Genomic DNA, 13,292 nt, shown 5'->3' with positions numbered 1-13,292 from the left:
GTAAGTGTCCTGGATTTTTTTTTTTTTTTTATGGGGAAATGTTTCCAGAAGCTGCTTTCACAGAGGATGAATACTTTCCTTGGTGAGTACACTCCTTAAAAATGAACGTGATCTTGTCCTTCGAGAGCCTCTCGATTAGGGTTAAAGCAGCAGAATTAGAGAAAACCAGGAAGCAAAGGAACGTGCTAAGGAAACAAAGTTATGTTGTAGGGGGAAACCACCCTGAAGGAAGGTGTGGGTGAGAATAACAGAATCATGGGACTGTCTGTGATTCCAGGCTCACTTCTGATTTCATCTTTTGGATGAGATGGAATTGTGAGGCATTGGGAAACACAAAATACTCCACAAGTGTCATGTTAGGAAATACCGTAGCAAAGGAAGAGCACTGGTAGAGTGATAATAAGAAATATAAACAGATCCAAGTCCAAACTAATATAAATCATAATCAGCTACATAATTTGCTAATCATCCAAGTCTTTCCATGTCTCAAAAATGATTCCTGCATTTTCTGGTCTGTCAGGTATGGGATGGGGTTTTCATGTTGTTCAAAAGTCCAGTTCAGGGCTTCCCTGGTGGCGCAGTGGTTGAGAGTCCGCCTGCCGATGCGGGGAACACGTGAGAGGCCCACGTAAAGAAAAAAAAAAAAAAAAAAAAATCCAGTTCAGTAGTTTAGAGCTTCTTTCGATTAAGGAACTAAATGTCAGCAACCTTTTGACCTACAATGGACCTTATGTTTATAGCCCACTTTACAGTTTACAAAGAGCTTAACACACCTTATGTCCTCCCGCCCCTTCAAGCCTGCAGTCTTCTCTCCTGCCTTTCAATTCACATCTGCTTTGGACACCAATTATTTGGCACTTAAACAGTCTCTAAATCAGTCTGTAAAGGACAAGGTGTTTTTTCCCAGGAAAAATACAGCCTACTATGTGTCTCTAACTAGGTCTCCAGGCATAGCTAAGCAGCCCAAGAGTGTCTGCAAGCATTTGTACCCAGAGCACACTGCTATTACAGGACGTACCACATTATATCATGTGTGTCAGCCTCTCTCCATATAGTGGCATCTTCCTGTGGACAGTCACTGGCTCTATATTTATTACTATTATTTAAGTCACTGGCTCTTAATCATCTTGGGGGTCCCCACGCTTGGCTCAGTACCTGCCCTTAGAGGTACACAGGGTGCATCTGTTGAGTGAATTAATTTGCTGCCAGTCTATTCACTGCAGCACATTTTGCATTTTAACCAGATCAATTAACAACTATTTCTTTCATATTATTATTGCAAAAACACAGCACAGAGGGATCTGCCAATTCCAGACCTCTACCTAGTGCCCTGGAAGTTTAAATGTTCTTATTGGTGGAGGCCATTTATTTCTGATTAAAAGCCACCTAAACCTTTTACTCAATCCAAAGGAAGTCATAGGTATGTTTGCCTATATGTTTCCAAACTTGTTGATAAATTTTATCTGCATGAGCTGTCTTTTCTGGGAAGAGAGGAAAGGAGGGAGTCAGTTAGGGAGGTGGGAAATGAATGCTGAGTAAATATTTGGTGCTAGGCAGTTCTGTGTAATTATTATCACTGTTTAAGACCCAAACAATCCTTCAATATGGCTATTTTTCTTATTTGCAAACAGTAAATCTTAAGGTGTGTAAGTGGGTTGTTTGGGGTCACATGCCTAGTCAGTGGCAGAGACAGAGTTCAAACCCAGTTCTGCTGCCTCCAAAGTCCATTCTTATTGCAGCCTGCCCAACTCTTCCCAATCAAAAGAGACTTCTAAATAAACAAAAAGTTTCAGGGGGAAAAGTGTAAATTTTGCTATAAATAATGAAGCGAGGCGTGAAGGTCTCAACCTTACAAAGGGTAGGGTGGCAGGTAAGATTTGGAAACAGGCAGCTCTGAGAAATCCCTCTGATCCTTGTTGCAAGTCCCTGCCTAGATCCTCCTCTGGAACCAGGTGAGTCCGAAGGGTCCAAGGGCTCAGCAGTCTTCTTCTGCCCTCTGTAAAGTCAGGAACTTCACTTTGGTTTTGTGCCTGGGGGTTCTGATCTGGCTAGGAGGCAAACTACAAAACCAAAAGGACAAAATCCCCCAAGCCCAACCAGAAGGTGTGGCAGCAAACCTGAGCTCAGGTGAGGGAAGAGGCTTAGTAGCAGGAATCACAGGACACTTCAGGCTCTCAGACCAATGAGATGTGCACATCCAGGCTCATACTCAGATACCCGAAGTCTCTCCAGACTCAACCTCTTATTAGCAGAGTGGCCTTAAGTCGTGTTCAGTGATGATGCTATATGTTCTCCCATTTACTGGTATTCAGGGCTCAATAAATATGTTCTCCCTAGGTTCCTCAAGGCAAACACCACTATGGTAAGTGTCATGACACTACAAAAGTCACGTAAGAGTTATACAGCAAGATCTCTCCTCAAAAAGTACCATGTCTTCATAGGCAAAGTCAAATCAGTTAAGTATATTTTATAAAGCAAATACTTTGAGGTCTCAACTACTCTTTGTGTGTTTCTCAGACTGGCCACGAGGGTTGAGGGAAAGGCAGCACTTGAGAGTGAGGACACCTGACACTTCAAAGTCTTCCATGTGACATAAACCTGATTTGCTGAAATCAACTCGGTGGTTAGCCCATCTGATCAAAGCAAAAGCTATGCTGATGTTTGCAGAAGCCCAAAACATAAAATCAAGAAAAACTGGTTATAAATCCCCATGACACATTCACACTTCCTCAAATCTTTCCTGACAACATGGCATCCCCATTTCCATATGACCATATGACCACAGTTCTGTATTATGGTGAGTCAACCTTTCTCTGTGCAAAGTTAAGAACCTCCCCTAAATGCATGTAATATCTTTTTTGCTGGCAGGACATGGTCCATGACTAGCTATTCTTTAGAACTTTAGACGCTTTGAATAAAAACTAACATTTTTGCTTGTTGCAATTCCTAGCATTTCAGAGGGACTAGGTGTTAGCAAAGAGTCCTTTTAATACTGAGAGGATCTAAAGTCTTAAGGGGATCAAGGTCCTGGCTACACCAGCTAAAAATAAGAGCAAAATTTAATTGAGCACTTACTATGTAGCAGACACACTTCTATCACCCTTCCAACATATCTCAGTCATTTAATTTCATAACAAATATTTTAAATTGGTATTATTATTTCCACTCCCATTGTGCTGATGAGAAAACTGAGGCACAGAGAGGATAAACAACTAGCCTAAGGTCATACTGTAAATAAATGAAGCGAGGATTCAAACCAAACCAGTATGATTTCAGAGCCCTCATCTTTAAACAACATGTGATTCTGCCTCAGCTCAAAGATGAAAGGATCACTGTAAAAGTTGACTTCTATGACAAGGGTTCCCTTCTAGCTTTGTCATATAAAGATGCTCTGCTCAACCTATCTCATACAGAACACACCATGGCCAAGCGAGTTGCAGTGATTGGAGCTGGTGTGAGTGGCCTGTCCTCCATCAAATGCTGCTTGGATGAAGACCTGGAGCCTACCTGCTTTGAAAGAAGTAATGACATCGGGGGACTGTGGAAGTTTACCGTGCGTAGTTCATACCCTCCCACTTCCACCAATCATAATCTGGCCGTTTGCTTTGTCCCTGCCGAGGCATGGTCGCTTTAGCCTACCTTGGTGAGCATTACGGGAGCAGCTCACTGCAGCAACACAAGTTTGTTATGGTGTTGTGCTGACCCCAGGCAGGATGCAGTCTGATAGGTGATGAACTTGGACAACGGGCAGGGTAGGGACAAGAGACAGTTGGAGGAGAGAGGAAGAAAGAGTTAAGTGTAATACACAAACATAGTATTGGAAGTTACGATGATTTCTGGAGCAGGGACATTGTAAGACAAAGTAGCAGCGTGTCACATTGGGTAGCTGAATGGCATTGGTGAATATGGAGCAGATGACACTTTAGGAAGGACAGAAGTTGGCATCAGGGAGTGGAGCCCCAGCCCCCAGGCATTGTTCAGGTCTTTGGGAAGAGAATTGGCAAGGGTGAGGCAAGAATCCAGACCTTGAAAGGTCTAGGGGGTATTTTTCACATGATCAGAAGAAAAAGAACACAGGCACTAATCCACCCTTCTTAGGAGTGTGATATGCAGCCTAGTGGGGTGTGCTCAAGGCTAGGCCAGCTGTTAGGTGACTTAAGCATCAGGAATTGGGGCTGGAAATGACTAAATACCCCCTGCCTCTGGCCAAAATTGGTCCTGGCTACTGGGAATAGCAGGGCCTTCAGAGGGAATAAAAGGACCTGCCCCAGTGGTAGGGTATAAGGTGTCAGAAGACGGGAGGCCCAAGTACTAAATGCTTTGGTTGGGGAGAGAAGAGCAGCCTTTAGTGGGAGCTCAAGGTTGGGGAGGGTGCTTCAAACTGATATGAATGAGGGAAGCCTTCTTGGAGTAGGCAGCATTTGCCAGTCTTTGATGGATGGTGAAGAAAACAGAATAAGCAAACACATGTAAATGATCACAACCCTAGGATTATAGCATACTGGGGGAAAATAATTTTTTCTGGTGTACTATGGGCCTCTTCAAGCCACCAAATGTCAATGTGGAAGCAAGTATTAGGTCTGCTGTTTGACCCCATGGTTGGTTTGGTTTCCTTCTCCTATTGTAAAGTGATATAGATTAATTTTAGAAAACAGTACTGAGTTAAACAAAAGAAAAATACAAATTAAATATAATATCAATTCTCATGAGTCAGCACTAACAAAATTTTGATGTAATTTTTTCCAGTCATACAAATACTTTTTTTTTTTCAAAAATGCAATTGTAGTATTCATTTTCATCCACTGAACAAGTACTCGTGTTGTCCCTCTACCAGGGCCTATGGGAAACAAGATGGACAAGGACCCAGCCCTCCTTACTGTCTGGTGGGGAACAGAAACAGTAAACAGACCACTACAATGCAGTGTGATTGGTTCTGTGCTCAAAGTACAGTGTGCTGGGGCAGGGCACAAGAGCTACCTTGTGAAGGTCTGTTGGGTCATGGAAGGCTTCTTAGAGAACATGATGGTGAAGGAAGAGACTTGAAGAAGAAAACTTCAGCCACGAGAAGTTCACCGGTGCCTTTAATATAGATCTTTTTGTTTTGTTGTTTTGTTTTTGAGTGACAGAGATAGAGACAAGACAACAAGTTGAGAAGTCCAGGAGAAAACACAGGCTGCCAGTATGTGATGCTTCTTTCATGACGACTGAGATAAGACAGAGAGAGACAAGGCTGGAAGGAGATACAGGCTGAAAGGGAGTTTTGTTTTGTTTTGAAAATTTGAGTCTTCAGTATTTTAAGTGTGGATGGGAAGGAGCCAATAAAAAGAGAGCGGTTGAAAATATCCATAGACAATAAATAGAAAAATTAGTGAGGAGTTCCTTAAACAAAGGCAAGAGGAAGAGGTGCAGAGCATGAGTGGACGGAATAATCATGGCAAGGGAAGAAGGAGAAGATAAGCAAGATAGACCGTGGGCCTGTGTTCATGGAATATTTTAAGGGCAGTGTCATTCTTGGAGAGCCCTATTAAATGTTGTTAGCTTCTTTGTAGATTGAGAAAGATATCATATTTAACAATTCCAACCCCACCAATGATTTCTGATAACTATAGCATGGAGGCCCAATGCTAACTTTTCCAGGAACTCTTTGGAATTACAAGTGGAACGCTAACTGCTGATGATCTCTGTTCTCTTCCTCCTATCCCCCCACCACCCCATCAAGCTAACTGTGCTTTCACCACAGGAAACTTCTAAAGATGGGATGACCAGAGTCTACAAGTCATTAGTGACAAACGTCTGCAAAGAAATGTCATGTTACAGCGACTTCCCCTTCCAAGAAGATTATCCCAATTTTATGAAGCAAGAAAAATTTTGGGACTACCTCCAAGAGTTTGCTGAGCACTTTGACCTTCTGAAATACATTCGGTTTAGAGTAAGATACCTTGGGTTATGGAAGGTTAATGAGTAGGGGCTGGCCCATTCACCAATCTGATGGAAATGGGATACTTAAGTAAACTTCTTCCTGACTTTCTCTCTATATGAATAAGGCAGATAATAATCCTGCTGGTCATGTTTTACTCAAATAAGTCACTAAAATACTGAATTTCCTGGTTCTTCCTCTAAATTCAGACTCTCGTTCAGGATAAAATTTAGAATGTTTTTGAGAGGAAAGGAAAAATGGATTTTGTTCATGAAACCCATTGGGAAGAAATGACTAGAAGTCTGAACCACAGATATTATAATGGGTCAAAACTCATTTTCCTAAATTTTTTCAACATTCGGTGTTTTAATTCATCTCCTTGTCACCAGGAATAAAAACTGAATGTTTCTTCCTTGCAGCGAAGGCATTCAGATGTTTTGGGTCCTAATCTATATGACCGCTTTTGAGACTTTGCACAAGTTATTTAACTTCTCTAGGGAAAAGATAAGCCAATGTTAACAGACCTCCTATCGTGGGACTGACTTGGCCCACTTGAAATAACAGACATGGTTACCATACGGTCATTGTATGAGGTCCCAAGATGACTGATGGAAAGCGAGTGTTTGTCTTTTGCTTTCAGACCACAGTGTGCAGCGTAACAAAGCGTCCCGACTTCTCCGAAACTGGTCAGTGGGATGTTGTCACAGAGACAGAGGGGGAGCTGGACACAGCTATCTTTGATGCTGTCATGGTTTGCACTGGACACTTCCTGAATCCCCGTTTACCTTTGGAGTCATTTCCTGGTGAGTCATTTCTGCCTGAAACCATGCCTACTCTTCCGGGTTCTTCTAGAAGTTACTGATTTGTAATTGGAAATACTTCCTCGTGATTATAGACAACTTTATGTTTACCCTCAGAAATAATATGTACAAAATAACTCTGAAAGTTATAAAACACTATAGAGGTGTCAGATTTTATTATTTACTTATTAATATAAATGCTGATGTTATCATTTAAGTTTTATCATGCCTGTCTGATTCAAGCTCAGTGATCACAGAAGGCTCAAAACTATCAGATCGGTCATGAAAAAAAATAGGCTTTGAATTTCGTCATTAAATTACAGGTCATTTGAATCAGGAGTGACCTGTAATTCAATAACTTAAAGGAAGTGAGAATACAAGGAAACTTGACAGAATTTTTTTTAAGAAATAGACCAGAAATTATACATACAAAGAAATATTGTCACCCTTCAAAATAGTCATCACAATAAGAATCCATCCACCTCTTAAAGCAGGGCTATCCACACAAAGGAGTTTTAGAAATTCCCCTTTGGAAGTGCTTTTGATCCAATGGCACATTCTTTTTAATATACTCACTATTAGCAAATCTCCAACTTTTGAAGTCAAGTGAGGATTACTAAAATGTAGTGAAGCTACTCTTCTTCCGTTACTCATAAGTGGCCCTAAAGGCAATTGAGTATGAAGTTTTGAAACTTCTTTTAGGAATTAAAAGAACCTTTAAGAAATGAAGATGTGAAGAAGAAAGTTTGCAAACCTTAGACAATAAAAAATGAAATATAAATCTTAAAACATAATTTCAAATTAACAAACTATTCTATTTTCAAAATGTGTTAGGGACCAAGGGAGAATTCAGTACATAATTTTACAAAGAAGCAATATTGTAAATGGTGGGTCAGCTTCAGGCTTGCTGCTAGTCTATGGGCTAAATACATAATCACATAGTACCAAAGGAATATATAACTGCCTCTATAACAATGTTTCTATGAGGAAATATGTCACAAGTGTCAAATAAGAGATGCTTTTGGAATTAAGTGTCTTGTCAGGTTTGAGGTGGCTAATCCTTTACTCCTAACTACCTTCAGTCCCACTGCGACTATAACTAAAGAACACTGCTGCAAAAGAGCAATCAGGGGCTGAGAGGTGATGATCTTTGTGGCAGTATGAAGTGTCCAGACTGGCAGAAGTGGGCCCAAGGAAAGAGACTGGCTAAACATAAACTAGAGTAGCAACATAGTTTTGGATCATCTTGAGAGCAGACATTTCTACATACTTTAATGACCTCAGGAAGGTGGGGGAGGAATAATTGTAGTAGAAACATTGAGGTGCCCCTTTCTTTTGCCCTAAAACCCAGATATTGGAGAAGGAAGAAACCCACACACGTAGATTTTAGAGGCTCCCCCTGAGGGGGTCTTGGTTTATGACCAGACTTTAGAAGAATCTATTATGGGGGACAGCAGGACAGATAATCCCAATTTCCTCTGTGTTTCCAGAGTGAGGTATCTTGGTGAATGGATACGATGTAAACTTTCCAGGAAGTTCTGGTCTGCTACAGTTCCCTGCAGGCAATGGCCCTGGATAAGCAGCATTTAGCATAATGGTTATGAACAAAGCTCTGGATCCAGACCCTGTGCTAGCTGCTTAATCTTGGATGAACATAACCTCTCTAAGCCTCAGCAAAGTGGAAATATAAGTTCCCATCTCAGAGTAGTGATGAGGATTAAATGAGATCATCCATGTAAAATACTTAGTATAGTACAGAGCACACAGTAAGCACTCTATAAACAATAGCTACTACTGTTATGAATCATGACCTTTTGTAAGCTATTATCCACCATCTGAGAATTGCTTGGAAGAACCTGCTTCCTAAGAAGCAGATGCGTCCCCCAGACGAAGAAGTATTTCTCCCTCTTAGTTAAGTTATAACCCTAGTTATAAGCCTCAGCAGCCATTCCATCTCAGAGTGCTGGATCCTCCCAGAGCCCATACAGGAATCACGGGATGGGTGGCACAAAGTGCAGTTCTGCAGGTCACCCCTCTTGATTCTTTTCTCTCCCACACCAAGAAGTTGTGTAAACGTGACTCTCTAAACACACATCAGTTGTAATCATTAGTTACAGATTAGTGGTCGCAAATGCCTAATTATATTTGATCAATTATTAACAAATGTTCTTAAACTCTGTGAGCGTTGTGCATGGACTTCAAGCTCCTGGTCTTCCTTCTCCTAAGGTAGTTTCTAAGCATTTTTCAACACATAACAGTAGGGGAATAAGTATAAGATGAAGAAACCACAATAGCAAACTATTCCAGAGATATTTGCTGACAAGGCAAACTAGGCCCTGTGCCTCCTAGCAGACCGTTTTTTTTTCTGAATTAGTAGTTTTGATTTACCAAATAGATTCCTTTGGGGCAGGGGAGGGGGCAAGGCATTATTGACGTATCATTGATTCAGAATTACCTATGCATTCCATACTTTTTCTTGGGTCCCCTGCTCAAATATGCAATTATGGAGAACCTATTATTTGAAAAGCATTGTGTTAGGTACATACAAAATCTATGAACCAAGGTTCAGCCCTCAGGAAGCTTCTCTCCAGCCAAACCTCAGTGAATAGGTTGAAGCCCCACTCTCTAATGCATTCGAGGCACGTGTTCTTCCCCCTTCTTGAAACCCTCTTAGGGCTTCGCTTTTCAAATTCCTAATCATCTTTCTAATGTCATTCTTTGAAAAAAAAAAAAAATCACATCCTCCAGGATGACTTCCCTGGCTCAGTCTAGGCTGATGCCCCACTGAAGGCATCATAACACCTCCTGTTCTGGGGGGCAGCATAGTATCATGCTTGACAGCTGAGCCCAGAGTCAGATGACCTGACTTCCCGTCCGGCTCTGCTACTTACTATATGGCCTTGGGCAAGTTGCTTAACCTCTCTGTGCCTCCACTCTCAGCATCAGTAAAACTGCATCATAATACTGTTCACCCTATGGGGTTGTTGTGAGGTTTAAATCAATTAATAGGTATAAAATCCTTAGAAGAATGTCTAGGACTTGCTAGTAAGGTCTGAATAAGCGTTAGTTAGCTCTTGTCTGTTTACCTATTTCTCACTCAAGGATGAACTCTTTAAGGGTAGAGACTGCCTTTTATTCTCACATCTCCTAAACCTAAAACCTGAAACAGTGCCTTGGGCTATACAATGTTCAAAGTACAGGTCACGTAATATAGAGTTATTAACCAACTGTACTTTTTCTTGTAATGTCCCTGCAGGCCTCATCTGTGGGGCTTGTCCTTCTCCTGCCCTTGGTTGCAATTTCAGGCCATTCCCACCGCTTTTCTGCTCACTCTCAAATAATGGAAAGTCCTCCTCTGTCATCTTTTTTGTTTGTTTGTTTGGCCGTGCCATGCAGCATGTAGGATCTTAGTTCCCTGACCAGGGATGGAACCCGTGCCCCCTGCAGTGGAAGCAGAGAGTCCTAACCACTGGACTGCCAGGGAAGTCCCCCAACTTCTCATTTTTATAGCTGAAATGTTCTGTCTCGTGTAATAGTAAAAACTGGCAATTACCTGTAATGATGAAGCTTCTCCCCTCCCCCAGCCGGCTCCTGCTTTGTGCTGACAGCAGCAGTGAGAAGAGATGGTGCGCTTGGCTGCTCTCTTCCTCTGCCAGTTCCTCCTCCAAACCTTTCACTCACCAGCTGCAGTCTCTGGCCCTTCCAGAATTGGAGTCAGGGCAAGGAAAAGAAGAAGTAAGGGGGCAGGAAAAGTCTTTCTCCACTGGCACCAACCAGGTGCTAGTTCTCTCAGGCCTTGGGGGTGTTTAAGATCCATGCTTTGTGGGGTGCTTTCCTAGGCTCTGCTCCACAGAGACGCCCCATGACTAGGGATCGTTCCGTGCAGCCCCTGTTGCTACAGACCAAGCACTCTCAGACTGGCCACTTTACAAGTCCCTAAACCCTAGCTCCTCCCCAGGTCATTTCCATAGACTATCTATTAAGGTCTCATTGCCAGTCCAGATGGCTACCTTGTGCAAAGTCCCTTTAAATTGGCATCAGACAGGCTCTCTCCTACATGGCTTTCATCTGGTCCACATGAGACATGTATTCCACACTGTCAGCAGTAGTAGATGAAAAACTTGCTACTGGTGCAGCCACCCCTTGCAGGCAGTTCCAGTCACAGCCTTTCAAGCGTGGGTCACACACCAGTCTCTGTGCTCCATAGACTCCAAGGGTCGAGGTCTCACAGGGGTCTCCCAGAAGCCCCTCCCCTTTTTGTCAAGGAGACAAAAAGTGCAACAGCACTTTAAAATCCTTTCCTGAAAGTCTCCAATTTCCAACCTCTGGCCACTTCGACTTCAATCCCTGAAAGTGAGAGGCAAAGGATCACAAAACTGGTCTGCATACACCTTCTTTGCAAATTCTGCCTAGTGGGTTTAGCACCTCCCTGGGAACGTGGCAACTATTTGTTGCCATATTTAGTGCATTTAGTTTTCAGCTTTGGGGGCCTCAGCAGGCAAAGACTATTAAAACATTGTGTTATATATAGTAGCTCTTCAATAAATGTTATTGAGTAAATGAATGAATCAGTGACTGTCTGGTAGGAGAATGATAGGTTCCAGGAGACAGTTTCATCTTTTTACATTAAAATTGCAAAAGTACTTGAAGTATTGGGGTGAGAGGCTGAGGAACCCTCTAAAGTGCAGCGCCTCCCTTTCCGATTCATTGTCAGTGCTTCATCTCACCGGTCACAGGGTCTGAAGATGGCTGGCCCCATCGCTGTTTATTTCCTCTGCCACCTCTCATTGCTGAAGCTGTTACCACCGACCCTTTCGAGCTGGTCCCCAATGAGGGTCCTCCTGCCCGGTGCTGTTCAAGCCAAGAGGTCAAATTTGGTTCAGAAGCAGAGGAAAGCTTTATTCTTTGATCAGAGAGCGGACAGGTGCGAGATCTGGCTCTAGAGCAGGCGACCCCCAGGACGTGGTGGGGCTGCTTTGCGGGGTTCTGTCAGCAGGGAGGGGGCAGAGACAGGCACAGGCTCACACTCCAGATCGAAGTTTGGACCCAGAGACTCTGCGCACAGCCCATCACCGCCACCACCTTCAACTGAGGGTCACGTACTGCGCTTCTGCACACTCCCCTGAGCTGAGGCATCAGCGCAGCCGTTTCACACTAGGAACTCAGGTCTGAAGGGCCAGAAGCGAGGCCTCTGCATGCAGCACCCTGTGAGCAAGTGACACTACACTAAGCACAAAGGAAAAGACAAAAAGGTTAAACTTTATCTTATTACCCGGACTGGGCTCTGCTGGTGACAAATCCCTCCTCTCTTTTGTCCTTCTCCTCATTCTTGACGGACGCTAGGGGGCGCAGGTCCATCTTTTGTACCCCCCGGAAGAGGACCAGACTTCTTCCCAGATGCCTTTAGATGCGTTTGATGGTCACCAGGCCTCAACACTAACTGTTCATATTGCTGAGCGACCATCATTTATCTAACCCTTTGGAGACAAAGAACACCAGATAATTTAAGATACATGGTCCAAATATTAGCAAGAGCAAGATTTTCCTAAAAATGCAGGTATCTAGGTCTTTTGCCTGTAGGCAAACGTGCCCTGATATGGAGGCTCACTGCAGTGGCCTAAGTATCCCTGGTCACACTTTGTTGTTTTTTTGGAAGAAAAGCTTCAGGTCAGAGAGAGGTTCGCATGAGTCAGGGGGAGTCCATGGCCCCAGGTTGTCTCTCCAGAGGTAGCGTTTAGGGTCCTCTTCATTCAAGGGTGATGTGCCCACAGAGCGATCCCTGCAACGTCAGGGCAGAGTAGGTGGTTAGGGTCACCGAGTGGGGTCCGCTCCCCTTAGGACTGAGCTGGTCTTGCAGGCTGCTGGTTTTCCAGGTTTTTAGGTGTCCCCAGTCTCCTTGCCAGAATGGGTAGAGGGCCAGGTTGGTGGGTGCAGGCAGCACCTGGTTACCATATTCCATGAAAGCTTTCATAGTTTCTCCTCCCTGGAGGGCACACTTGAGTTGTTCCATTTCAAGTTAAGGCGTCCCTTCTCTCGGGCTCGGGTAGTGGCTGTACCATAGATGAGTTCAAATGCACTTAACTTTCACTTATCCCTTGGGGCTAATCACATGCGGAGCAGGGCAACTGGAAGCAACTTCATCCAGTCTTCTTGAGTTTCTGGACATAGCTTGGCTAAGGCCCATTTCAAAGTCTGATTGGAGCTTTCTACTCTCCCCAACAACTGAGGTCTCTAGGCTGAGTACAAAGTCCGCCCACAGTGCCCGTTATCCCCTTCATCACTTGAGACACAAATGCTGGACCATTATTACTTTGTAGGGACCCTGGAAGCCCCAACCTGGGAATTATTTCTTTTAGTAACGTTTCTATACACCCAGAAAAAGAGTCTACTAGCACCAAGAGATACCTGAAATTGCCAGGTACTCTCGCCATGCCAGTGAATCAGTCTGCTAATCTTCCCCAGGATATGTCCCTCTGGTCTGAATGGGCCTCACCTGGGGGCCTCTAGGGGGTCTGGTGTTGGAGTTGTTCATTGTGCAGATGGGGCATGTCTCAACTATCCGACTGATTATACTT

At 43.5% G+C, this 13,292-nt stretch overlaps 1 protein-coding gene across 1 annotated transcript in view; it reads left to right on the top strand.

The window, feature by feature from the left end:
- Window positions 1–13,292, top strand: part of FMO4 (flavin containing dimethylaniline monoxygenase 4) — a 29,998-nt gene continuing 16,706 nt past the window's right edge. The window contains 4 exon segments of the mRNA XM_024739839.1: window positions 1–82; window positions 3,414–3,553; window positions 5,741–5,929; window positions 6,558–6,720. Coding sequence (XP_024595607.1) covers window positions 31–82; window positions 3,414–3,553; window positions 5,741–5,929; window positions 6,558–6,720 — 544 coding nt within the window. The 5' untranslated portion in view covers window positions 1–30.

This window comes from Neophocaena asiaeorientalis, unplaced genomic scaffold (assembly GCF_003031525.2).
Source record: "Neophocaena asiaeorientalis asiaeorientalis breed wild unplaced genomic scaffold, Neophocaena_asiaeorientalis_V1.1 scaffold589, whole genome shotgun sequence".
Taxonomy (NCBI): Eukaryota; Metazoa; Chordata; class Mammalia; order Artiodactyla; family Phocoenidae; genus Neophocaena; species Neophocaena asiaeorientalis.
The sequence above is the reverse complement of the archived record's forward strand: the minus strand, read 5'-3'. Positions and strand labels throughout refer to the sequence as shown.